The sequence below is a fragment of the Oncorhynchus nerka genome, linkage group LG9a (genome assembly GCF_034236695.1).
Source record: "Oncorhynchus nerka isolate Pitt River linkage group LG9a, Oner_Uvic_2.0, whole genome shotgun sequence".
Classification (NCBI taxonomy): domain Eukaryota; kingdom Metazoa; phylum Chordata; class Actinopteri; order Salmoniformes; family Salmonidae; genus Oncorhynchus; species Oncorhynchus nerka.
The window spans coordinates 22,546,129-22,571,526 of NC_088404.1; the positions used below are offsets into that span (position 1 = coordinate 22,546,129).

Genomic DNA, 25,398 nt, shown 5'->3' on the forward strand with positions numbered 1-25,398 from the left:
TTTCTGGACATCGCATTGTTGTTGTTACCTGTATAGATTATGGGTTTTTTATGTTTCAGTGTATTTTGAACAGTTTCAGACAATAAAATACAAATAAAAAAGACAGCACTAAAATGACAAAAGGTCAACTTGACAGTCCTAATAAATGTAGCTACTTGGCTCAGCTTCTCTAGAGAAATGGAGACTTAGCAGATCTGCTGTAGTGAAAAGGAGAGTTAAACCCAGTATTCCAGTAATGCAGTTACAGACTGAATTCCCTGTGACACTGAGGCCAGAGGATCCACAACAACACAGAGAGACAGACAGGAGGATTTACAGTAAAGCCTGGGATTAAACGGCTGTGTTGAACCACCCAGACCTTCTTTAGATTAACCCTCCCCTCATCCACAGCCCAATTTTAGATTATAGGCTACCCCCTCTGAGGCTGGGCACTTGGGAAAACTGGGAGAGAGGGAGGGAGAGAGAAAGGGAGAGGGGGGGGGGATAAGCACAGAGCAAAAGGAGAAATACAGTTGAAAGAGGAAAAGGACAGATGAACGGAGAGAGAAAGGGAGGAAGCAGACTAGTGGATGAGAAGAGGGAGGAGGGTAGACGGATAAAGAGAGAGAAAGTGTGGCACAGAAAGGAGAAACTCATTCATCATTACTGCTCTAAGCGATACACACACAGATATGAAAATAGAACAGCAGAGAGAGAGAGACACACGGGCCTCCTTCAGACCCTGCCTGTGAACCTGTGTGCTGCTGAGGGGAGCGTTTCTCCAGCCCAGAATGCACTGCCCTCTGCATCTCATCTTTATGGGACCATATTCATCTTTTCATTGTATTACTTTCACTTTCTCTCTGCCCTAAATTGACATGAACATAAATATAAAAAATATACCTGAGCTGTGAACATGCTGTAGGACACTTTCTGATAACTGAGACCACAAAAGACTGCGAGCGACCAACATAGTGTTGCAAAGTTAGAATGTGTGTAGTGACACCTCTAACCCCACACTCCCATGCTCATATTGACCTAACACCACAACTTGGTTAAAATAAGAAACACTGACAGTGTTATCACCTAGGGCTGGACGGAGGAAGGAGAGTACTTTAAGTACACCATGGTCACATCTACACAGTACAGTAAGTACACCATGGGCACATCTACACAGTACAGTAAGTACACCACGGTCTCATCTACACAGTACAGTAAGTACACCACGGTCACATCTACACAGTACAGTAAGTACACCACGGTCACATCTACACAGTACAGTAAGTACACCACGGTCACATCTACACAGTACAGTAAGTACACCACGGTCACATCTACACAGTACAGTAAGTACACCACGGTCACATCTACACAGTACAGTAAGTACACCACGGTCACATCTACACAGTACAGTAAGTACACCACGGTCACATCTACACAGTACAGTAAGTACACCACGGTCACATCTACACAGTACAGTAAGTACACCACAGTCACATCTACACAGTACAGTAAGTACACCACGGTCACATCTACACAGTACAGTAAGTACACCACGGTCACATCTACACAGCACTATAGGGCCTGTCACTTCACAAAGGTTAAATACTTCTCTTTTAGTACAGTAGACAACTGTAGTTAATGAACAGATAAGGATAGAAGAAGAGAGGAGATCAAATAAAATACAATTGTATTTTTCACGTGCTGAATACAAGAAACACTTACTTACAAGCCCTTAAAACACTTACTTACAATCCCTTAAAACACTTACTTACAAGCCCTTAAAACACTTACTTACAAGCCCTTAAAACATTTACTTACAAGCCCTTAACCAACGATGCAGTTCAAGAAATAGAGTTAAGAAAATATTGACTAAATAAACTCAAGTAAAAAAGGCTATATACAGGGGGTACCAAGTCAATGTGCAGGGGTACAGGTTAGTCAAGGTCATTTGTAAAGTGACTACGCATAGATAATAAACAGTGAGTAGCAGCAATGTAAAAACAAAGGGGGGTTAGTTGTTCAGCAGTCTTATGGCTTGGGGGTAGAAGCTGTTAAGGAACCTTTTGGTCCTATACTTGGCGCTCCAGTATGTGAGGGATTAAAAGAGGAGATAGTGATTCAAAGAGGAAACTATTTGCACATCGTTACAACACTGTATATAGCCATAATATGACATTTGTGAGTGTAATGTTTACTGTTAATTTTTTTTGTTTATTTAACTTTTGTTAATGATCTATTTCACTTGCTTTGGCAATGTTAACATATGTTTCCCATGCCTATGAAGCCCTTTGAATTGAATTGACTATTAAGAGTGAGAAAGTGGATGAGAGAAGAATGGGATACTATAGGTAGATGGAGGAAGTAAGAGATGAGAGATGGATAGATTATGGTCAAGTCTACCTTTAGTGTGTTCGATCTTTACTGCGACACAGACCTCCTCATCAGTGTTCTTGGACTGGAAACAGCTGGCCTTGCCTTTCTTCTCTGCAATGACAGGACCACATTTACCAATCGTTCCTATATAGTTTACTATAACGTAAGGACACATAAAGCGAGACAGAGACAGAGAGAGAGAGAGAGAGAGAGAGAGAGAAGCAGTGCGAGAGAGAGAGTGGGGGGAGAGAGAAGCAGTGCGAGAGAGAGCGAGAGAGAGAGAGAGAGAGAGAAGCAGTGCGAGAGAGAGAGAGAGAGAGCGAGAGAGAGAGAGAGAGAGAGAGAGAAGCAGTGCGAGAGAGAGAGAGAGAGAGCGAGAGAGAGAGAGAGAGAGAGAGAAGCAGTGCGAGAGAGAGAGAGAAGCAGTGCGAGAGAGAGAGAGAGAGAAGCAGTGCGAGAGAGAGAGAGAGAGAAACAGTGCGAGAGAGTGCGAGAGAGAAACAGTGCGAGAGAGAGAGAGAGAGAGAGAGAAGCAGTGCGAGAGAGAGAGAGAAGCAGTGCGAGAGAGAGAGAGAAGCAGTGCGAGAGAGTGCGAGAGAGAAACAGTGCGAGAGAGAGAGAGAGAGAGAGAGAGAGAGAAGCAGTGCGAGAGAGAGAGAGAAAGCAGTGCGAGAGAGTGCGAGAGAGAAACAGTGCGAGAGAGAGAGAGAAGCAGTGCGAGAGAGAGAGAGAGAGAGAGAGAGAGAGAGAGAGAGAGAAGCAGTGCGAGAGAGTGCGAGAGAGAGAAACAGTGCGAGAGAGAGAGAGAGAGAGAGAGAGAGAGATAGAGAGAGAGAGAGAGAGAAAGAGAACGCTTGTGTGAAGTCTGGAATCTCTTGTGTAGTTTTGAGGGATTCTGGGCAGCAGCTACAATGAGACAGTGCTCTGACCAAGCATTAGGCCAGAGATATGAATACAGTATTTGTGCCAATTCTGATCCACTGGTTCACATGAGGCAAGAGAGTTAATGTGATATTTTCCTCTGAGATTGAATTGTAATGAGTTATACTGTGATGTGTAGGGCATCCTCACTAGGCTAATACACTCACCAGAGCCATTTCATCTGCACATCAAATATTAGAGAGAAAAACAGACACACTACCTTGTAAAATAATGAGGCACACACGGACGCGCACACACGGACGCACGCACACGGACGCACACACGGACGCACGCACACGGACGGACGCACACACGCGCGCACACACACACACACACACACACACACACACACACACACACACACACACACACACACACACACACACACACACACACACAAGAGTAAGAGCACACATGCAAAATGTTCTGATCTTTCTTCATTTTAACCACAAGCAGCACCCACATCCCACAGTTTGCTGTTACAACAGTGACAGTTAGGATGGGTGTTTAGGGGAAGAGTGGACATGCTTAGTGTGTGAGTGGGGGTGGGGGGGTATGATATTCTGGCGCAGGGATTAAAGCAGAGGGCTTTCTCCACCCACCATCTGGACTCCTCATGACATGCTTGCCTGCTGTTCTCTCTCTCTCACACACACACACACACACACACACACACACACACACACACACACACACACACACACACACACACACACACACACACACACACACACACACACACACACACACACACACACACACACACACACACACACTTTCCCTAAGAGGGTGCTTGTTACCAAAGCAGCCATGAAAACACACCTACCACAGGTTGAGGAGTACAAAGCAAAGCAGCCATGAAAACACACCTACCACAGGTTGAGGAGTACAAAGACAGGCAACTCAACATGTCCAATGATGCTTCACTGTGGGGGCAATGTCCGGCAACGGCTCTAACCCCAAACTTCCTCTTCCTGTCACTGCACTTCCTGTTTTTCAGTTCCTTGTTCCTGACCCCCGGCTAGGAAACACTGTCACCACCAATACATCCACGATAATTGAGAATTTCAATAAGCATTTCTCTACGGATGGCCATGATTTCCACCGGGCTACCCCTACCCCGGTCAACTGCCCGGCACCCTCCACAGCAAACAACCAAAGCCCCCACCATTTCTCCTTTACCCAAATCCAGATAGCTGATGTTCTGGAAGAGCGGCAAAATCTGGACCCCTACAAATCAGCCGGGCTAGACAATCTGGACCCTCTCGTTCTAAAATTATCTGCCGAAATGGTTGCAACCCCTATTACTAGCCTGTTCAACCTCTCTTTCGTATCGTCTGAGATTCCCAAAGATTGGAAAGCTGCTGTGGTCATCCAACTCTTCAAAGGGGTTGACACTCTACACCCACACTGCTACAGACCTATATCTATCCTACCCTGTCTTTCTAAGGTCTTCGAAAGCCGAGGTAAAAAAACAGACTACCGACCATTTCGAATTCCACCGTACCTTCTCCGCTATGCAATCTGGTTTTAGAGCTGGTCATGGGTGCACTTCAGCCACACTCAAGGTCCTAAATTACATCATAACCACCATCGATAAGAGATATGACTGTGCAGCCGTATTCATCGACCTGGCCAAGGCTGTCGACTCTGTCAATCACCACATTCTTATTGGCAGACTCGACAGCCTTGGTTTCTCAAATGATTGCCTCGCCTGGTTTACCAACTACTTCTCTGATAGATTTCAGTGTGTCAAATCGGAGGGCCTGTTGTCCGGACCTCTGGCTGTCTCTATGGGAGTGCCAAGAGGTTCAATCCTCGGGCCGACTCTCTTCTCTGTATACATCAATGATGTTGCTCTTGCTGCTGGTGATTCTCTGGTACACCTCTACGCAGACGACACCATTCTGTATACCTCTGGCCCCTCTTTGGACACTGTGTTAACTAACCTCCAGGCGAGCTTCAATGCCATACAACTCTCCTTGGCCTCCAACTGCTCTTAAACGCAGGGAAAACTAAATGCATGCTATTCAACCGATCACTGCCCACACCTGCTTGCCCGTCCAGCATCACTACTCTGGACGGCTCTGACTTAGAATACGTTGACAACTACAAATACCTAGGTGTCTGGTTAGACTGTAAACTCTCCTTCCAGACTCACATTAAGCATCTCCAATCCAAAATTAAATCTAGAATCCTATATCGCAACAAAGCATCCTTCACTCATGCTGCCAAACATACCCTCAGAAAACTGACTATCCTACCGATCCTCGACTTCGGTGATGTCATCTATAAAATAGCCTCCAACACTCTACTCAACAAACTGGATGCAGTCTATCACAGTGCCATCCGTTTTGTCACCAAAGCCCCATACACTACCCATCATTGCGACCTGTATGCTCTCGTTGGTTGGCCCTCGCTTCATACTCGTCGCCAAACCCACTGGCTACAGGTTATCTACAAGTCTCTGCTTGGTTAAGCCCCTCCTTATCTCAGCTCACTAGTCACCATAGCAGCACCCACTCGTAGCACGCGCTCCAGCAGTATATCTCACTGGTCACCCCCAAAGCCAATTCCTCCTTTAGTCGTCTTTCCTTCCAGTTCTCTGCTGCCAATGACTGGAACGAACGGCAAAAATCACTGAAGCTGGAGACTCATATCTCCCTCACTAGCTTTAAGCACCAGCTGTCAGAGCAGCTTACAGATCACTGTACCTGTACATAGCCCACCTTTCTACCTACCTAATCCCCATACTGTATTTATTTATTTATTTATCTTGCTCCGTTGCACCCCAGTATCTCTACTTGCACATTCATCTTCTGCACATCTACCATTCCAGTGTTTAATTGCTATATTGTAATTACATCACCACCATGGCCTATTTATTGCCTTATCTTACTTTTTGTTTTATTTTTTTCTACTGTATTATTATCGTCTATGTTTTGTTAATTCCATGTGTAACTCTGTGTTGTTGTATGTGTTGAATTGCTACGCTTTATCTTGGCCAGGTCGCAGTTGCAAATGAGAACTTGTTCTCAACTAGCCTACCTGGTTAAATAAAGGTGAAAAAAAGTTTTATTTGGAATTCAAGGCACACTTAACCAGCATGGCTACCACAACATTCTGCAGCGATACACCATCCCATCTGCTTTGTGCTTAGTGGGATTATCATTTGTTTTTCCACAGGACAATGACCCAACACACCTCCAGGCTGTGTTAGGGCTATTTTACATGGAAGGAGAGGGATGGAGTGCAGCATTAGATGACCTGGCCTCCACAATCACCCGATCTCAACCCAATTGGACTGTAGAGTGAAGGAAAAGCAGCCAACAGGTGCTCAGCATATGTGGGAACTCCTTCAAGACTGTTGGTTGAAGCGGGTTGACATAATGCCAAGAGTGTGCAAAGCTGTCATCAAGGCAAAGGGTGGCTACTTTGAAGAATATAAAATATATTTGGATTTGTTTAACACCACATGATTCCATATCTGTTATTTAATAATTTTGATGTCTACAATGTAGAAAATAGTAAAAATAAAGAAAAACCCTTGAATGAGTAGGTGTGTCCAAACTTTTGACTGGTACTGTACATATACATGTTTTGGAAAGGTGCAGGAGGCTGCGTCTGGGGAACTGTTGTTGTGGGGGTAAGTGCCTTGCTCAAGGGCACAACGGCAGGCAATGGCATCTAGGATTTGATACCAGAACTGGCGACCCTCCGGTTGCTGGCTCGCCTCTCTAACCGCAAGGCAAACCTGCCGCCATCTACTGCCGTGTGTGTTATTGTGTGTGTGTGCACACTCCATTAATTTCTAGTGCCGTACACTCATCATGTCCCTGCAGTGAGAGGACACTGGCCCTGATTCCATATACCCATTTCAATTTAATACATGCAGCAATACAGTAACACATGCAGCAATACAGTAACACATGCCACAATACAGTTAATACATGCAGCAATATGGTTAATACATGCAGCAACAGAGTTAATACATGCAGCAACAGAGTTAATACATGCAACAACACGGTTAAGACAAGCAGCAATACAGTAACACATGCAGCAATACAGTAATACATGCAGCAATACAGTAATACATGCAGCAATACAGTAATACATGCAGCAATACAGTAATACATGCAGCAATACAGTAATACATGCAGCAATACAATAACACATGCCGCAATACAGTAACACATGCAGCAATAGAGTAACACATGCAGCAATACAGTAATACATGCATCAATACAGTAATACATGCAGTAATACAGTAATGCATGCAGCAATACAGTAACATATGCAGCAATACAGTAATACATGCAGCAATACAGTAACACATGCAGCAATACAGTAACACATGCAGCAATACAGTAATACATGCATCAATACAGTAATACATGCAACAATACAGTAACACATGCAGCAATACAGTATCAGATGCAGCAATACAGTAATACATGCAGCAATACAGTAATACATGCATCAATACAGGAATATATGCAGCAATACAGTAACACATGCAGAAATACAAAAACACATGCAGCAATACAGTAATACATGCAGCAGTACAGCAACACATGCAGCAATACAGTAATACATGCAGCAATGCATACAGTAATACATGCAGCAAAACAGTTAATACATGCAGCAATACAGTAATACATGCAGCAATCCAGTAATATATGCAACAATACATGCAGCAAAACAGTTAATACATGCAGCAAAACAGTTAATACATGCAGCAATACATGCAGCAATACATGCAGCAAAACAGTTAATACATGCAGCAATACAGTAATACATGCAGCAAAACAGTTAATACATGCAGCAATACATGCAGCAATACATGCAGCAATACAGTAATATATGCAACAATACATGCAGCAAAACAGTTAATACATGCAGCAAAACAGTTAATACATGCAGCAATACATGCAGCAAAACAGTTAATACATGCAGCAATACATGCAGCAATACATGCAGCAATACATTAATACATGCAGCAAAACAGTTAATACATGCAGCAATACATGCAGCAAAACAGTTAATACATGCAGCAATACATGCAGCAATACATGCAGCAAAACAGTTAATACATGCAGCAATACATGCAGCAATACATGCAGCAAAACAGTTAATACATGCAGCAATACATGCAGCAATACATGCAGCAAAACAGTTAATACATGCAGCAATACATGCAGCAATACATTAATACATGCAGCAAAACAGTTAATACATGCAGCAATACATGCAGCAAAACAGTTAATACATGCAGCAATACATGCAGCAATACAGTAATACATGCAACAATACATGCAGCAATACAGTAATACATGCAACAATACATGCAGCAAAACAGTTAATACATGCAGCAAAACAGTTAATACATGCAGCAAAACATGCAGCAATACATTAATACATGCAGCAAAACAGTTAATACATGCAGCAATACATGCAGCAATACATGCAGCAAAACAGTTAATACATGCAGCAATACATGCAGCAATACATGCAGCAAAACAGTTAATACATGCAGCAATACATGCAGCAATACATGCAGCAAAACAGTTCATACATGCAGCAATACAGTAATACATGCAGCAAAACAGTTAATACATACAGCAATACATGCAATACATGCAGCAATACATGCAGCAAAACAGTTAATACATGCAGAAATACAGTAATACATGCAGTGACAGCAAATACTGTGACTGAGAAGAGTTACTGTGTCATTGACAAGCATTGTTGACAGCATCTGAACATCTCTCCACCTCTCCTCTGACATCCCTTCACCATATAACCAAGCGGTGCTATAACACACACACACGTCAGTCCTGACAAGAACTACTTCAGAAAAAGACAAGTTCTATATAAAGCCCTGCTACACTCTGAGAAAAAAACTAATCAACATTCATATCTTCAACTGATTCTACACCAGATACACGTGACAAACAGATCACTTGTCATCGGGCCTAACTGTACAACTGCACTCCTGACCACAACTGCACTGCTCTCAGTCATTAACACAGCAAATTATTTTGGCATGAAATATTCTCTCTCACAATAGGACATAATCTACAGTAAGTTAACATACAGTAGGATATAACCTACAGCAAGATTTAAAACCTATAGTAGGATGTAACCTACAGTAAGACTTAACCTACAGTAGGATAGAACCTACAGTAGGACATCACCTACAGTAAGATGTAACCTACAGTAGGACATAACCTACCTAAATACACGTACATCATTATGTACAGTTGCTGTTCTACATATCTACACAAAGTTACTTTTCCTCAGCAGGAAGCAATGTATTTCAGGATATATCTGACAGGGTGTGTGGGTGTTTGCAGTTATTAAAAGTAAACAATACTCAACAAAACTACCTGGACAGTTCCTGAGTAATCTCTTCTCCAATGTGGCTGTATTTCCCATGCTGCATCTCTGTATTACACTGCCTCTCCATGTCCCAGTTTGACCAGAAAAGCAGATCACAGGAAGTTAGTTAGTTTGGTCCTGTCCTACGCTGCAGGTTTCCTCATCTAGTGGTGGTTGCTGCATTGGTGTGTTTGTGTTGTTTAACCTCAAGGCTCTGCCCTCCCTCCCTGTCTGTCATTGTACAACCGGTTCCCAGGATGCTGCAGGTGTAATCAGGTGTAGGAGGGGCCAGGGACAGACTGGAGTTGTGTGTGTTTGAGATAATGTGTCACTCTCTCTCGCTCTTACGTCAGGTCATCAGAAGCACGAGATCTGGTATTATCTCAATCAGGCACAAATCTAATAGCTGACCTGACCACTGCATTATAAACATGACAAACTCATCTACGCAGAGGGGAACTTGCAGATTGTAACATACTGTTTCAAGGAAACATGGCTAGCTTGGGATATGCTATCGGAGTCGGTACAGCCAATGGGATTTTCAGTGCATCGTGCCGACAGGAATAAACATCTCTCCAGTAAGAAGAAGGGCGGGGGTGTATGTTTCATGATTAACGACTCATGGTGTAATCGTAACAACATACAGGAACTCAAAGTCATTTTGTTCACCTGACCTAGAATTCCTCACAATCAAATGCCGACCGTATTATCTCCCAAGAGAACTCTCCTTGGTTATTGTCACAGCTGTGTATATCCCCCTCAAGCCGATACAAAGACGGCCCTCAAGGAACTTCACTGAACTTTATGCAAACTGGAAACCATATATACTGAGGCTGCATTTATTGTAGTAGGGATTTTAACAAAGTACATTTGAGAACGAGGCGACCTAAATTCTATCAGCATATCGAATGCCGTATCGAATGCATGGTCGAGTAACACGCTCGACCATTGCTACTCTAAATTCTGCGATGCATACAAGGCCCTCCCCCACCCTCCTTTTGGCAAATCTGACCATGACTCCATCTTGTTGCTCCCTTCCTATAGGCAGAAACTAAAACAGGAAGCGCCCGTGCTTAGGTCTATCCAACGCTGGTCTGACCAATCGGGTTCGACGCTTTAAGATTGTTTTGATCACGTGGACTGGGATATGTTCCGGGTAGCTTCAGAGAATAACATTGACATATACGCTGACTCAGTGAGTGAGTTTATAAGGAAGTGTACAGGAGATATTGTACCTACTGTGACTATTAAAACCTTCCCTAACCAGAAACCGTGGATTGATGACAGCATTCGTGCTAAACTGAAAACACGTTTCACCACATTTAATGACAAGGCAACTGGGAATATGGTCGAACACAAACAGTGTAGTTATTCCCTACGTATGGCACTCAAACAGTCAAAACGTCAGTATAGAGACAAAGTGGAGTCGCAATTCAACAGCTCAAACACGAGAATGTATGTGGCAGGGTTTACAGACAATCACAGATTACAAACAGAAAACCAGCCACGTCGTGGACATTGAAATCTTGATTCCAGACAAACTAAACACCTTCTTGAGTAAAACATTTAAATGTGTTAACCCTCGCAAGGCTGCCTGCCCAGACAGCATCCCTAGCTGCATCCTCAGAGCATGCGCAGACCAGCGGGCTGGTGTGTTAACGGACATATTCAATCAATCCCTATCCCAATCCGCTGTCCGCTGTCCCCACATGCTTCAAGATGGCCACCATTGTTGCTGTTCCAAGAAAGCAAAGGTAACTGAACTAAATGACTATCGCCCCGTAGCACTCACTTCTGTCATTATGAAGTGCTAGTCAAGGATCATATCACCTCCACCAAACCTGTCACCCTAGACCCACTCCAATTTGCTTACCGCCCCAATAGGTCCACAGACGATGCAATCGCCATCACACTGCACACTGCCCTATTCCATATGGACAAGAGGAATACCTATGTAAGAATGCTGTTCATTGACTACAGCTCAGTATTCAACACCATAGTACCCTCTAAACTCATCATTAAGCTTGAGACTCTGGGTCTCGACCCCGCCCTGTGCAAAAGTGTCCTGGACCTCCTGAAAGGCCACCCCCAGGTGGTGAAGGTAGGAAACAACATCTCCACTCCGCTGACCCTCAACACTGGGGCCCCACAAGGGTGCGTTCTCAGCCCCCTCCTGTACTCCCTGTTCACCAACAACTGCATGGTCATGCATGCCTCCAACTCAATCATCAAGATTGCAGACGACACAACAGTGGTAGGCTTGATTACCAACAATGACGAGACAGCCTACAGGGAGGAGGTGAGGGCTCTCAGAATGTGTAAAATAACCTCTCACTCAATGTCAGCAAACACAAGAGATGATCGTGGACTTCAGTAAACAGCAAAGGGAGCACACCCCTATCCACATCGATGGGACAGCAGTGGAGAACGTGGAAAGTTTTAAGTTCCTAGGTGTACATATCACAGACAAACTGAAATGGTCCACCCACACAGACAGTGTGGTGAAGAAGTGGCAAAAACAGCTTCAATCTCAAGGCCATCAGATTGTTAAACAGCCATCACAAGCACAGAGAGGCAGCTTGCCTACTTACAGACTTGATATCATTTGCCACTTTAATAAATGGAACACTAGTCACTTTAATAAAGTCACTTTAATAATGTTTACATATCTCGCATTGCTCGTCTCATATGTATATACTGTATACTGTGTACTACACTGTCTATTCTATACCATCTATTGCATCTTAGCCTCTCTGTCACTGCTCAGCCATATATTTTATACTTATATATTCTTATCCCATTCCTTTACTAGATTGTGTGTATTAGGTTTTGTTGTGGAATTGTTGATATTTTCTGTTAGATACTGCTGCACTGTCGGATCTAGATGCACAAGCATGTCACTACACTCGCTATACCATCTGCTAACCATGTGCATGTGGCCGATACTATCTGCTAACCATGTGCATGTGGCCGATACTATCTGCTAACCATGTGCATGTGGCCGATACTATCTGCTAACCATGTGCATGTGGCCGATACCATCTGCTAACCATGTGCATGTGGCCGATACTATCTGCTAACCATGTGCATGTGGCCGATACCATCTGCTAACCATGTGCATGTGGCCGATACTATCTACTAACCATGTGCATGTGGCCGATACCATCTGCTAACCATGTGTATGTGACCGATACCATCTGCTAACCATGTGCATGTGGCCGATACCATCTGCTAACCATGTGTATGTGACCGATACCATCTGCTAACCATGTGCATGTGGCCGATACTATCTACTAACCATGTGCATGTGACCGATACCATCTGCTAACCATGTGCATGTGGCCGATACCATCTGCTAACCATGTGTATGTGACCGATACCATCTGCTAACCATGTGCATGTGGCCGATACCATCTGCTAACCATGTGTATGTGACCGATACCATCTGCTAACCATGTGCATGTGGCCGATACCATCTGCTAACCATGTGCATGTGGCCGATACCATCTGCTAACCATGTGCATGTGGCCGATACCATCTGCTAACCATGTGTATGTGACCGATACCATCTGCTAACCATGTGCATGTGACCGATACCATCTGCTAACCATGTGCATGTGGCCGATACTATCTACTAACCATGTGTATGTGACCAATACCATCTGCTAACCATGTGCATGTGGCCGATACCATCTGCTAACCATGTGTATGTGACCGATACCATCTGCTAACCATGTGCATGTGGCCGATACTATCTGCTAACCATGTGTATGTGACCAATAACATTTGATTTGATTTGCGTTGTTCTACTCCATTAAAATAAAACATGAATGTTGTTAAAACCGTTTCTATCCTGATAAAATGCCACCAGAAGACAGAGAATACCACATCCATCCACAGTAAGGACATGATCATTAGTAGACAGTAAGTAACTTACACCTCGTTTGCATCAATTCTCTGCATAAACCAGGAAGTGATTTTTCATAATAGAGATACCTAAAATGCACAGTCACATCCCTCCAATCAGAGTGTGCCTGCTGTTCGGGGAAGATAGGGACCAGATGAGCCCCTCTCTCGTCTCTCCAAAATAAAAACAAACAATTATAAAGGTTTGCAAACACACACACACACACACACCCCACACACACACACACAGGTCATAGGCCCAGTCATATCCACATTAACATTACAGGGTGTTCAATGAACAAGTCTGGTACAACAACAAACACGGTCTCTGCAGGATGTCAAACACAGCTCTAATGAGGAACACAGTGACCTGAAGAGGTGAACCTGAACGCCCCCCCCTCCCTGCTAAACACTTCATGTCATAACATTAGAGGGAGATGTGCCTGGTATAACATTACAGGGATTCCAATCACAGACAGAGAGAGAGTGAGTGATTGAGGTAGAGAAAGAGAGCGAGAGAGAAAGACGAGACAGAGAGAATGAGAAAGCGAGAGAAAAAAAGCAGGAGGGAACGAAGGAGATATAACAGGGCGGAGAACACAGGAGTCCATATCAGAGAGATCTCCAGGCTATTATCTATGCAGGTGTGAAATTAACTTCGTACCTGACGGAGAGACAATAATGAAGATCTAACCAGACTAGAGGTCGAATGATTATGATTTTTCAATACCGATTATTGGAGGACCAAAAAAGCCGATACGGATTAATTGGCCGATTTTTTTATATTTTTTACTGAATAATGAATTAACACTTATTTTAACTTAATATAATACATCAATAAAATCAATTTAGCCTCAAATAAATAATGAAACATGTTCAATTTGGTTTAAATAATGCAAAAACAAACTGTTGGAGAAGAAAGTAATATGTGCCATGTAAAATATGTGCCATGTAAAAATGTGCCATGTAAAAATGTGTGCCATGTAAAATATGTGCCATGTAAAAAAGCTAACGTTTAAGTTCCTTGCTCAGAACATGAGAACATATGAAAGTTGGTGGTTCCTTTTAACATGAGACTTAAATATTCCAAGGTAAGAGGTTTTAAGTTGTAGTTCATATAGTATTTATCTCTCTATACCATTTGCATTTCATATACCTTTGACTATTGGATGTTCTTATAGGCACTATAGTATTGCCAGTGTAACAGTATAGCTTCCGTCCCCCTCTTCGCCCCTACCTGGGCTCGAACCAGGAACACATCGACAACAGCCACACTCGAAACATCGTTACCCATCGCTCCACAAAAGCCTTGCAGAGCAAGGGGAATAACTACTCCAAATCTAAAAGCGAGTGACGTTTGAAACGGTATTAGCGCACACCCAGCTAACTAGCTAGCCATTTCACATTGGTTACACCAGCCATTAGGCTGATAGGCTTGAAGTCATAAACAGAGCTGTGCTTGCGAAAACTGCTGGCAAAACGCACGAAAGTGCTGTTTGAATGAATGATTACAGGCCTGCTGCTGCTCAGTCAGACTGCTCTATCAAATCAGACTTAATGATCACATAATAACACACAGAAATACGAGCCTTTGGTCATTAATATGGTCGAATCCGGAAACTATCATTTTTTGAAAACAAAACGTTTAGTATTTCAGTGAAATACGGAACCGTTCGGTATTTTATCTAACGGGTGGCATCCCTAAGTCTAAATATTCTTGTTACATTGCACAACCTTCAATGTTATGTCATAATTATGTAAGATTCTGGCAAATTAGTTCACAATGAGCCAGGCAGCCCAAACTGTTGCATATACCCTGACTCTGCGTGCAATGAACACAAGAGAAATGACAATTTCACCTGGTTAATATTGCCTGCTAAACTGGATTAGTAGTTATAAGTAGTGATTATGATTGATTGTTTTTTATAAGATAAGTTTAATGCTAGCTAGCAATTTACCTTGGCTTCTACTGGATTCGCGAAACAGGCAGGCTACTCGTAGAGTGCAATGGTTAGAGCGTTGGACTAGTTAACTGTACGGTTGCAAGATTGGATACCCTGAGCTGACAAGGTGAAAATCTGTCGTTCTGCCCCTGAACAAGGCAGTTAACCCACAGTTCCTAGGCCGTTATTGAAAATAAGAATGTGTTCTTAACTGACTTGCCTAGTTAAATAAAGGTATAAAAAAATATTAGATTTCTGATTGTTATGAAAACTTGAAATCGGACCTAATTAATCGGCCATTCTGATTAATCGGTCGACCTCTAAACCAGACACAGGAGTGGATGAACTCTGAACACTGGGGGAAGAGATCAATATAGGATCTGAACACTGGGGGAAGAGATCAGTATAGGAACTCTGATTAGGTGATTACATTGAAGGCAGGCATCATCTCTTTCTCTCTCTCGCGCTATGTAGCCGCTGCCCAGAATCTCACACTTCACATCACACTCTCTCTTTCTCTCTCTTCCCCTCTCACCCTCCCTCCCCTCTTTCCAATCCCAGACAGACAGTGGGTGTTGGACTCTTCTCTAATCAATGTCAGGCCTGTAGAGCCGTGACATAAGGAAACAGGCAACAGCTGTGGGATGGAGGCTCTGAAATGTGTCAATCAATATTACCAACCATTCACAGTCTTCACATCTGATTGATTCCCAATGGGCTAGTAGACCAGTCTGGCTCTCTGGCCATAAATAACCCAGGTATATTACACAGACTCCATTTAGTGCTGGTTATGTGATACAATAAGTATCTATTATTGAAGTGTATATTACATGTTATAAACTGGGCGGTTCGAGCCCTGAATGCTGATTGGCTGACAGCCGTGGTATATCAGACCATATACCATGGGTATGTAAAAACCTTTCTTTTTACTGCTGTAATTACATTGGTAACCAGTTTATAATAGCAATAAGGCACCTTGGGGGTTTGTGGTATATGGCCAATATTCCACGGCTAAGGGCTGTATCCAGGCACTCTGTGTTGCGTCGTGCTTAAGAACAGCCCTCAGCCGAGGTATATTGGCCATATACCACAACTCCTTTGGCAGTATTGCTTAATAATAACAAATGGCTACGACAACAAATGCTGGTCTGTCTATTTTGGGTCTACAGTATACACACACAGCTGAAGTCTCGCATTGTGTTCAGTTCCGTGAGACTGTCTGGTCACAATGCCATAGGGTGTCTCTCTATCCTCTCTCTCTTTCCCTCCTCTTTGCTCTCTCTCTCTCTGACACACACACACGGCTGACATGACAGATGGATCTCCAGTGAATACAGGTGAATGGATGAAAAGAATCCAATAAAATATCAATGAAACAGCATGTGTGAGAGCATGAAGGACTAGGGAAATGATTGAGTTCAACATGAATAACTGGAGGCAGTGAACCCTTCAGCAATCCTCGCAGTGGAAGAGGAGAGCATGCACAGAATGTTCCAGATATCTACATGCAGCCTGGAAGCAAGCCTGGAGGCTAGGGTGTTAATATATATGTGTGTGTGTGTGTGTGTGTGTGTGTGTGTGTGTGTGTGTGTGTGTGTGTGTGTGTGTGTGTGTGTGTGAAAGAGAGTGAGAGAGAGATCCATATTCTGTGCTTCTCACTGTGTAATAAAAGGATGAGTTGAACACTAAAACATGGTTTCATTATGTTTGACATTTCCCACAACATCTGAAGTTCCTCTTTCATACTTACTTATTTGCTGTCTTGTTCCCCTAAGTCAACTTAGGTCTATTCTAAAACTTTACAGAATGACATCCTCATTGATCCAACCCACTCAGCTAACTATTTGTTTGATTGGGCACTTCCTAGGAGAGTGCCATAGTGTCAGTCAGTATCATAAGCATCCTCATGCTCTCTCTCATTCTGACACGGTGAAAGACAAAGCTCCACAGAGCTCAATGACACCCTCTACCAAAGAAACTGATGGCTATGGTGCTGCTGTTTCTGGAGGCACTGACTGTGTATTCCGACTGTGTATTCCGGCTGTGTATTCCGGCTGTGTAATCTGACTGTGTATTCTGGCCCTGGAGTTAAAAGGGGGATGAAAAGTGTGAACATGAAGAGAGAAGAGGTGGAGGACCCCTGACAACCACTGCTAGTGTAACCGATGTGAAATGGCTAGCTAGTTAGCGGTGGTGCGCACTAATAGCGTTTCAATCGGTGACGTCACTCGCTTTGAGACCTTAAAGTAGTGGTTCCCCTTGCTCTGCAAGGGCCGCGGCTTTTGTGGAGCAATGGGCAACGATGCTTTGTGGGTGTCAGTTGTTGATGTGTGCAGAGGGTCCCTGGTTTGAGCCCAGGTAGGGGCGAGGGGATGGACTAAAGTTATACTGTTACACTGAACCCCTGACAACCTCTGCCGAAACCCTGACAACCACTGCCGAACCCCTGACAACCACTGCCGCACCCCTGACAACCACTGCCGAATCCCTGACAACCACTGCCGAATCCCTGACAACCACTGCCGAACCCCTGACAACCACTGCCGAACCCCTGACAACCACTGCCGAACCCCTGACAACCACTGCCGCACCCCTGACAACCACTGCCGAACCCCTGACAACCACTGCCGAACCCCTGACAACCACTACCGAATCCCTGACAACCACTGCTGAACCCCTGACAAAACACACACACACACACACACACACACACACACACACACACACACACACACACACACACACACACACACACACACACACACACACACAGCTGCATTCATTGTGTTGTCTGATAAAGGTCTTAACACCCCTCCCCTCTCTGCTCCTCTTTAGATGTGCTGCTCCCTCAGTTTAATCTCATTTCTGGTCACAGTGGGCCTCCCTCATAGCCCAGCAGCCTCCCGGCCCCCACTCACCCCAACCCCTCCTGGTCTGAACTCCCAGCCTTCAGCCCTGAGTCATGGGAGTCTGGGACAGGGCCAAAGCGGAGCCCCAGAGTCGCCCCGGAGACTCCCTACATGCCTGTCGCAAGTACACAACAGGGACCACTAAGAGTTCAGTCTCAGCATGGAAGTTATAAGTCCACAGCTACAGCTGTATTTTACCAAGTAATGGTTTCAGCTGTTAGCGTTTCTATCGCTACTAGGTGGAGTTCGCTAGAGCTGGAGTTCAGCCTACACAGCAGAAAGAGTTGATGGCTTCACAAACACAAGGAAAAAGCTAATAGTTGAAGCTAAACATGTTGAGTCTGACAGCCTGTGATACAGCACAAACAGCAGGGTGAGCTAGCAGCTTCAGCTACAACAGGCTACATGCAGCCGGTGAGGCTAACACCTCTGCTACAGCACACCACAGGGGCAGATAAGGGCTTCAGCCAAGGATGGCCAAGAAAGATAACTGCAGTCATCCTCCATGTGTGTGTTTTGCATGTGTTCTGCAGTTGTGTTCTACTGAGAGAGGCTGCAGCTGTGGGGTGTTCACCCAACAAAGCCTGTGAGTGCCTCAATAACCCTCCTACCCCCAGTACAGCCACAACACACACACACACACACACAGTGTCACCAGACTAACAACAACCACACAGTTTACCTCAGTATTCGGTAGCAGTACACTGCTCCTCTCTGCTCTGGGACTGGTGATAAGCACCTGTCTGTCTACTACAGCTGTGAACACAGTGTTGTGGCTCTAGATGGCTACAGTACTACAGAGCTTCAGTCTTTCTAAAAGAGAAAAATCCACTGACCTGAGACCAGGCTTCCGCTAGTCAAGACTGGGTCTGTGTGTCAGCTACCGTTCACATAGATGATCGGATATCCTTCTCCTTGTTACACAACAACCAGAATGAAGAGAAAAGCAACCTCTCCCTCTCTCATTCCTGCTGTTCCCCTTTCCCCTCCCGCTCTCATTCTCTCCGTTCCTCTATCTCTCACAGACACACATAGGCAGGTTCAGGCTTGCGCTAAGCTGCTTTTGCGCGTCTCTCTCTCTCTCTCTACTTCCTCCTTTCTTTCCTTCCGCTCTTCTCTGTGTTTCCAGTGCGTGAAGACAATCACATTCCAGCGGAGACAGGGCATATGGCGGGGGAACGCTACCCTCTGTCTGTCTGTCTGTCTTGCACGGACAATCAGCTCTATTGTGTGGGAGGAGGGGAGGGCTAGAGAGCCAATGGCTCTCATCTGCTGCTACTGCTACCGCTGCTGCTGCTGCTACTGCTACCGCTGCTGCCGCGCGTCTGCTACCACTGCTGCTGCTACCGCTGCTGCCGGTGTAACAGTATAACTTTAGACTGTTCCCTCGCCCAGGCGCAAACCAGGGTGCGAACCAGAGACCCTCTGCACACATCATCAACAGTCACCCTCGAAGCATCGTTACCCATCGCTCCACAAAAGCCACGGCCCTTGCAGAGCAAGGGGAACTACTACTTCAAGGTCTCAGAGCAAGTGACGTCACCGATTGAAATGCTATTTAGCGCGAACACTGCTAACTAGCTAGCCATTTCACATCTGTTACACTGGCCGCTACCACTGCTGCTGCTACCGCCGCCGTTGCTACCGCTGCTGCCGCTAACACTGCTGCCGCTAACACTGCTACCGCAGCTGCCACTGCCACTGCTACCGCCGCTGCCACTGCTACCGCCGCTGCCGCTGCTACCGCTGCTGCCGCTGCTACCGCTACCGCCGCTGCCACCGCTACCGCCGCTGCCACCGCTACCGCCGCTGCCACCGCTGCCACCGCTGCTACCGCCGCTACCGCCGCTGCCACCTCTACCGCCGCTGCCGCCGCTGCCGCTACCACTGCTGCCGCTGCTGCCACTGCTAACGCTGCCACTGCTACCACTGCTACCACAGCTGCCGCTGCTGCTGCCGCTGCCACTGCTACCGCTGCTGCCACTGCCACTGCTGCTGCCGCTGCCACTGCTGCTGCCGCTGCCACTGCTACCGCTGCTGCCACTGCTACCGCTGCTGCCACTGCTGCTGCCGCTACCACTGCTACCGCTGCTGCCACTGCCACTCCTGCTGCTACTGCCACCGCTGCTGCCGCTACCGCTGCTACTGCAGCTGCTATTACTGCTACCGCAGCTGCTGCTACCACTGCTACCGCTGCTGCCACTACCACTGCTGCCGCTGCTACCACTGCTGCCACCGATCCTGCTGCTACCGCTGCCACTGCTGCCGCAGCTGCTGCTACCACTGCTACCGCAGCTTCTGCTACCACTGCTACCAGTGCTGCCGCTGCTGCTTCTACCACTGCTGCTCTCACTGCTACCGCTGCTTCCGTTACCACTGCTACCACTGCTTCCGCTGCTGCTGCTACCACTGCTACCGCTACCGTTGCTACCACTGCTACTACCGCTTCTGCTGCTGCTGCTACCACCGCTACCACTGCTACTGCTGCCGCTACCTCTGCTACCGCTGCTTCCATTGCTGCTGCTTCTGCTGCTGCTACCACTGCTACCGCTGCTACAACCGCTGCTGCCGCTTCCGCTCCTACCACTGCTACCATTGCTACCGCTCCCACTGCTGCTACCGCTGCTGCTGCTACCACTGCTGCTGCTAACACTGCTACCGCTGCTGCTGCTACCACTGCTACCGCTACCATTGCTACCACTACTGTTTTTCAAAAGTAAGTCAAAATTACATAACAATAACGAGGCTATATACATGGGGTACTGGTACCGAGTCAATGTGTGGGGGTACAGGTTATTAAAGATAATTTGTAAAGTGACTATGCATAGATAATAACCAGAAAGCAGCAGCAGTGTAAAATGGAAATAGTCCGGGTGGCCATTTGATTAATTGTTCAGCAGTCTTATGGCTGCCTTTTGGTCCTAGATTTGGCTCTCCGGTATTGCTTGCTGTGCGATAGCAGAGAGAACAGTCTATGACTTGGGTGACTGGAGTCTTTGACAATTTTTTGGACTTTCCTCTGACACCGTCTAGTATATAGGTCCTGGATGTCAGGAAGCTTGGCCCCAGTGATGTACTGGACGGTACGCACTACCCTCTGTAGCGCCTTAGGGTCAGATGCCGAGCAGTTGCCATACCAGGCGGTGATGCAACCGGTCAGAATGGTGCAGCTGTAGAACTATTTAAGGATCTGGGGACCCATGCCAAATCTTTCAGTCTCCTGAGGGGGAAAAGGTGTTGTCGTGCCCTCTTCACAATTGTCTTGGTGTATTTGGACCATGATAGTTCGTTGGTGATGTCGTGACTTTACTTTCATTAATCTGATGACTGTTATTTATCTAATCAACTAACTATGTTTCATTGTTAACCGATTAAATTAATCGTGTAACAATTAACAATTTAGGATCTGGGGCACCACGAGAGCGGTTGTTTAAAGAGTTACCATCTCCCGAATGAAACTCTAAAAGGTCTTTACCTATCACATCCATAAAACAGTCAATGTATTAAATCATATCGTATCATATCATCATTCTGCACAGTCATAACCTCCTGCATCTGCAAAAAACCCAGCCTTACTTATAATTCAGTACTACACAAATTGGGTTAATTATTTATTTACTAGCTAACTAAATGATAACACAGGATAAACATACACACTTATCGTTGATACATTTTAGGAACTACTCTCACAGTAATCATATACTTTGCACATGAACGGCTGCCTGTTTGGAGTAAGAAATCATTTATGTATATACGTGTCAATGTCTTTCTTTGCCGTGTATCTATGTCAGAACCAAGCCTACTTAAAAAGGGTGTTGGGTTGGGCCTTTACCGCGGCACGCTTGTAATGATCTGATTGTCCAAAAGGGTTCCCACCAGTCTCTTCTGTTGCTCTCCTCTATCCGTTGACTTGAGTTTATTCTACTTTCCATTCGCTCCTGAAGCTGCTTATTTGAAGATAGGCTAGCCGGCCGTGTAGAAGGTTCTCAGTTGTGATGAGAGTAGTAGAATGGTCCCACTTAAATTCGCTTTTCTAGATACTTTACTTAGGACAGCTAATCAGCTGTACCTGGAGGTGACGTTATCATCTCTGTTGAGATTTCAAAGTTGGCCTCCCGGGTGGAGCAGTGGTTAAGGGCGCTGTACTGCAGCGCCAGCTGTGCCACCAGAGACTCTGGGTTCGCGCCCAGGCTCTGTCGTAACCGGCCGCAACCGGTCCGTGGGGTGACGCACAATTGGCCTAGCGTCGTCCGGGTTAGCGAGGGTTTGGCCGGTAGGGAAATCCTTGTCTCATCACGCACCAGCGACTCCTGTGGCGGCCCGGGCGCAGTGCGTGCTAACCAAGGTTGCCAGGTGCACGGTGTTTCCTCCGACACATTGGTGTGGCTGGCTTCCGGGTTGGATGGCGCTGTATTAAGAAGCATTTGGTTGGGTTGTGTATCGGAGGACGCATGACTTTCAACCTTCGTCTCTCCCGAGCCCGTACGGGAGTTGTAGCGTTGAGACTAAATTGGATACCACGAAAAAGGGGTAAAATAAATTTTTTCAACAAAAAAATAAATAAATTCAACGGGAGTTGTAGCGTTGATTTTTGATTTGACCACTTCCGTATTGAGCGAGTCACTGGTACTTCCAGCTTTAGTTTTTGCTTGTAAGCAGGAATCAGGAGGATAGAATTATGGTCAGATTTGCCAAATGGAGGGCGAGGGAGAGCTTTGTATGCGTCTCTGTGTGTGGAGTAAAGGTGGTCTAGAGGTTTTTTTCTCCTCTGTTTGCACATGTGACATGCTGGTAGAAATGAGGTAAAACAGATTTAAGTTTGCCTACATTAAAGTCCCCGACCACTAGGAGCGCCGCTTCTGGATGAGCATTTTCTTGTTTGCTTATGGCCTTATACAGCTCGTTGAGAGCGGTCTTAGTTCCAGAATTGGTTTGTGGTGATAAATAGACGGCTACGAATAATATAGATGAGAACTCTCTTGGTAGATAGTGTGGTCTACAGTTAATCATAAGGCACTCTACCTCAGGTGAGCAATACCTTGAGACTTCTTTAATATTAGACATTGCGCACCAGCAGTTATTGACAAATAGACACACACCCCCGCCCCTCGTCTTACCAGACGTAGCTGCTCTGTCCTGCCGATGCACAGAGAAGCCAGCCAGCTCTGTATTATCTGTGTCGTCGTTCAGCCACGTCTCGGTGAAACATAAGATATTACAGTTTTTAATGTCCGTTGGTAGGATAGTCTTAATCGTAGATCGTCCAGTTTGCTTTCCAATGATTGTACGTTGGCCAATAATACAGAGGGAAGTGGTGGTTTACCTACTCGTCAGCAAATTTTTACAAAGCACCCCGCCCTCCTCCCCCCTTTCCTCTGTCTTTTCTTCACAATGATGGACGGATTTGGGCCTTGTCTTGACAAAGCAGTATATAAAACAAAATAGCACAGTTGGTTAGGAGCCCGTAAAACAGCAGCCATCCCCTTCGGTGCCATTATATGTTACTGGACATCGCAATACTTCAGTATGTTATCATTGCACATAGAAATGACCAAGGAGCCAATTTCAGTTCAGTTATGTTCCTGCCATTTTCAGTCTATATCATTTCAGTTAGTGATGGAGAAAAAAAGTCTACAGTTAAATATAGGGATATTATTTTGGACAATATCGCGAAATAATTTCCCCCCTCGTTGGTTGTACCCACACCAAAACTCCAGTATCGTTCCTTCATAGCTTGTTCTCCATCTTCTTTTTAAAAAGGGAGCCAATTTGTTTTCAGCACTTTAATTTCCATGACTGATCAAAACTCGTTTTCGAGGCAAAAAAGTATTTAGTCAGCCACAAATTGCGCAAGTTCTCCCACTTAAAAGGATGAGAGATATATGTATATACTGTACTCTATACCATCTACTGCATCTTGCCATCTCTATGTAATACATGTATCACTAGCCACTTTAAACAATGCCACTTTTATATGTTTACCTACCCTACATTACTCATCTCATATGTACAGTGGGGCAAAAAAGTATTTAGTCAGCCACCAACTGTGCATGTTCTCCCACTTAAAAAGATGAGAGAGGCCTGGATTTTTCATCATAGGTACACTTCAACTATGACAGACAAAATGAATAAAAGAAATCCAGAAAATCACATTGTAGGATTTTTAATGAATTTATTTGCAAATTATGGTGGAAAATAAGTATTTGGTCACCTACAAACAAGCAAGATTTCTGGCTCTCACAAACCTGTAACTTCTTCTTTAAGAGGCTCCTCTGTCCTCCACTTGTTACCTGTATTAATGGCACCTGTTTGAACTTGTTATCAGTATAAAAGACACCTGTTCACAACCTCAAACAGTCACACTCCAAACTCCACTATGGACAAGACCAAAGAGCTGTCAAAGGACACCAGAAACAAAATTGTAGACATGCACCAGGCTGGGAAGACTGAATCTGCAATAGGTAAGCAGCTTGGTTTGAAGAAATCAACTGTGGGAGCAATTATTAGGAAATGGAAGACATACAAGACCACTGATAATCTCCCTCGATCTGGGGCTCCACGCAAGATCTCACCCCGTGGGGTCAAAATGATCACAAAAACGGTGAGCAAAAATGCCAGAACCACACGGGGGGGACCTAGTGAATGACCTGCAGAGAGCTGGGACCAAAGTAACAAAGCCTACCATCAGTAACACACTACGCCGCCAGGGACTCAAATCCTGCAGCGCCAGACGTGTCCCCCTGCTTAAGCCAGTACATGTCCAGGCCCGTCTGAAGTGTGCTAGAGAGCATTTGGATGATCCAGAAGATTGGGAGAATGTCATATGGTCAGATGAATCTAAAATAGACCTTTTTGGTAAAAACAAAGAATGCAGAGGAGTTGCATCCAAAGAACACCATACCTACTGTGAAGCATGGGGGTGGAAACATCATGCTTTGGGGCTGTTTTTCTGCAAAAGGACCAGGATGACTGATCCGTGTAAA

General features: G+C 45.2%; 1 protein-coding gene across 4 annotated transcripts in view; it reads right to left on the reverse strand.

Annotated features, from left to right (window-relative positions):
* LOC115134063 (FYVE, RhoGEF and PH domain-containing protein 4-like) overlaps window positions 1-25,398 on the reverse strand; it is a 101,568-nt gene that overhangs the window by 48,414 nt on the left and 27,756 nt on the right. The window contains exons 1-2 of one of the 4 annotated variants that reach the window (XM_029667645.2): window positions 9,666-9,819; window positions 2,383-2,466 (exon numbers count right to left, since the gene is read on the reverse strand). The exons of 1 other annotated variant lie outside the window; for it this stretch is intronic. In XM_029667645.2, the coding sequence (XP_029523505.2) occupies window positions 2,383-2,466; window positions 9,666-9,714 (133 nt within the window). In that variant the 5' untranslated portion in view covers window positions 9,715-9,819. Of the gene's footprint in view, window positions 1-2,382; window positions 2,467-9,665; window positions 9,820-25,398 lie in introns of those variants that run through there. 2 more of the 4 variants (XM_029667644.2, XM_029667647.2) reach the window with 2 other exon arrangements.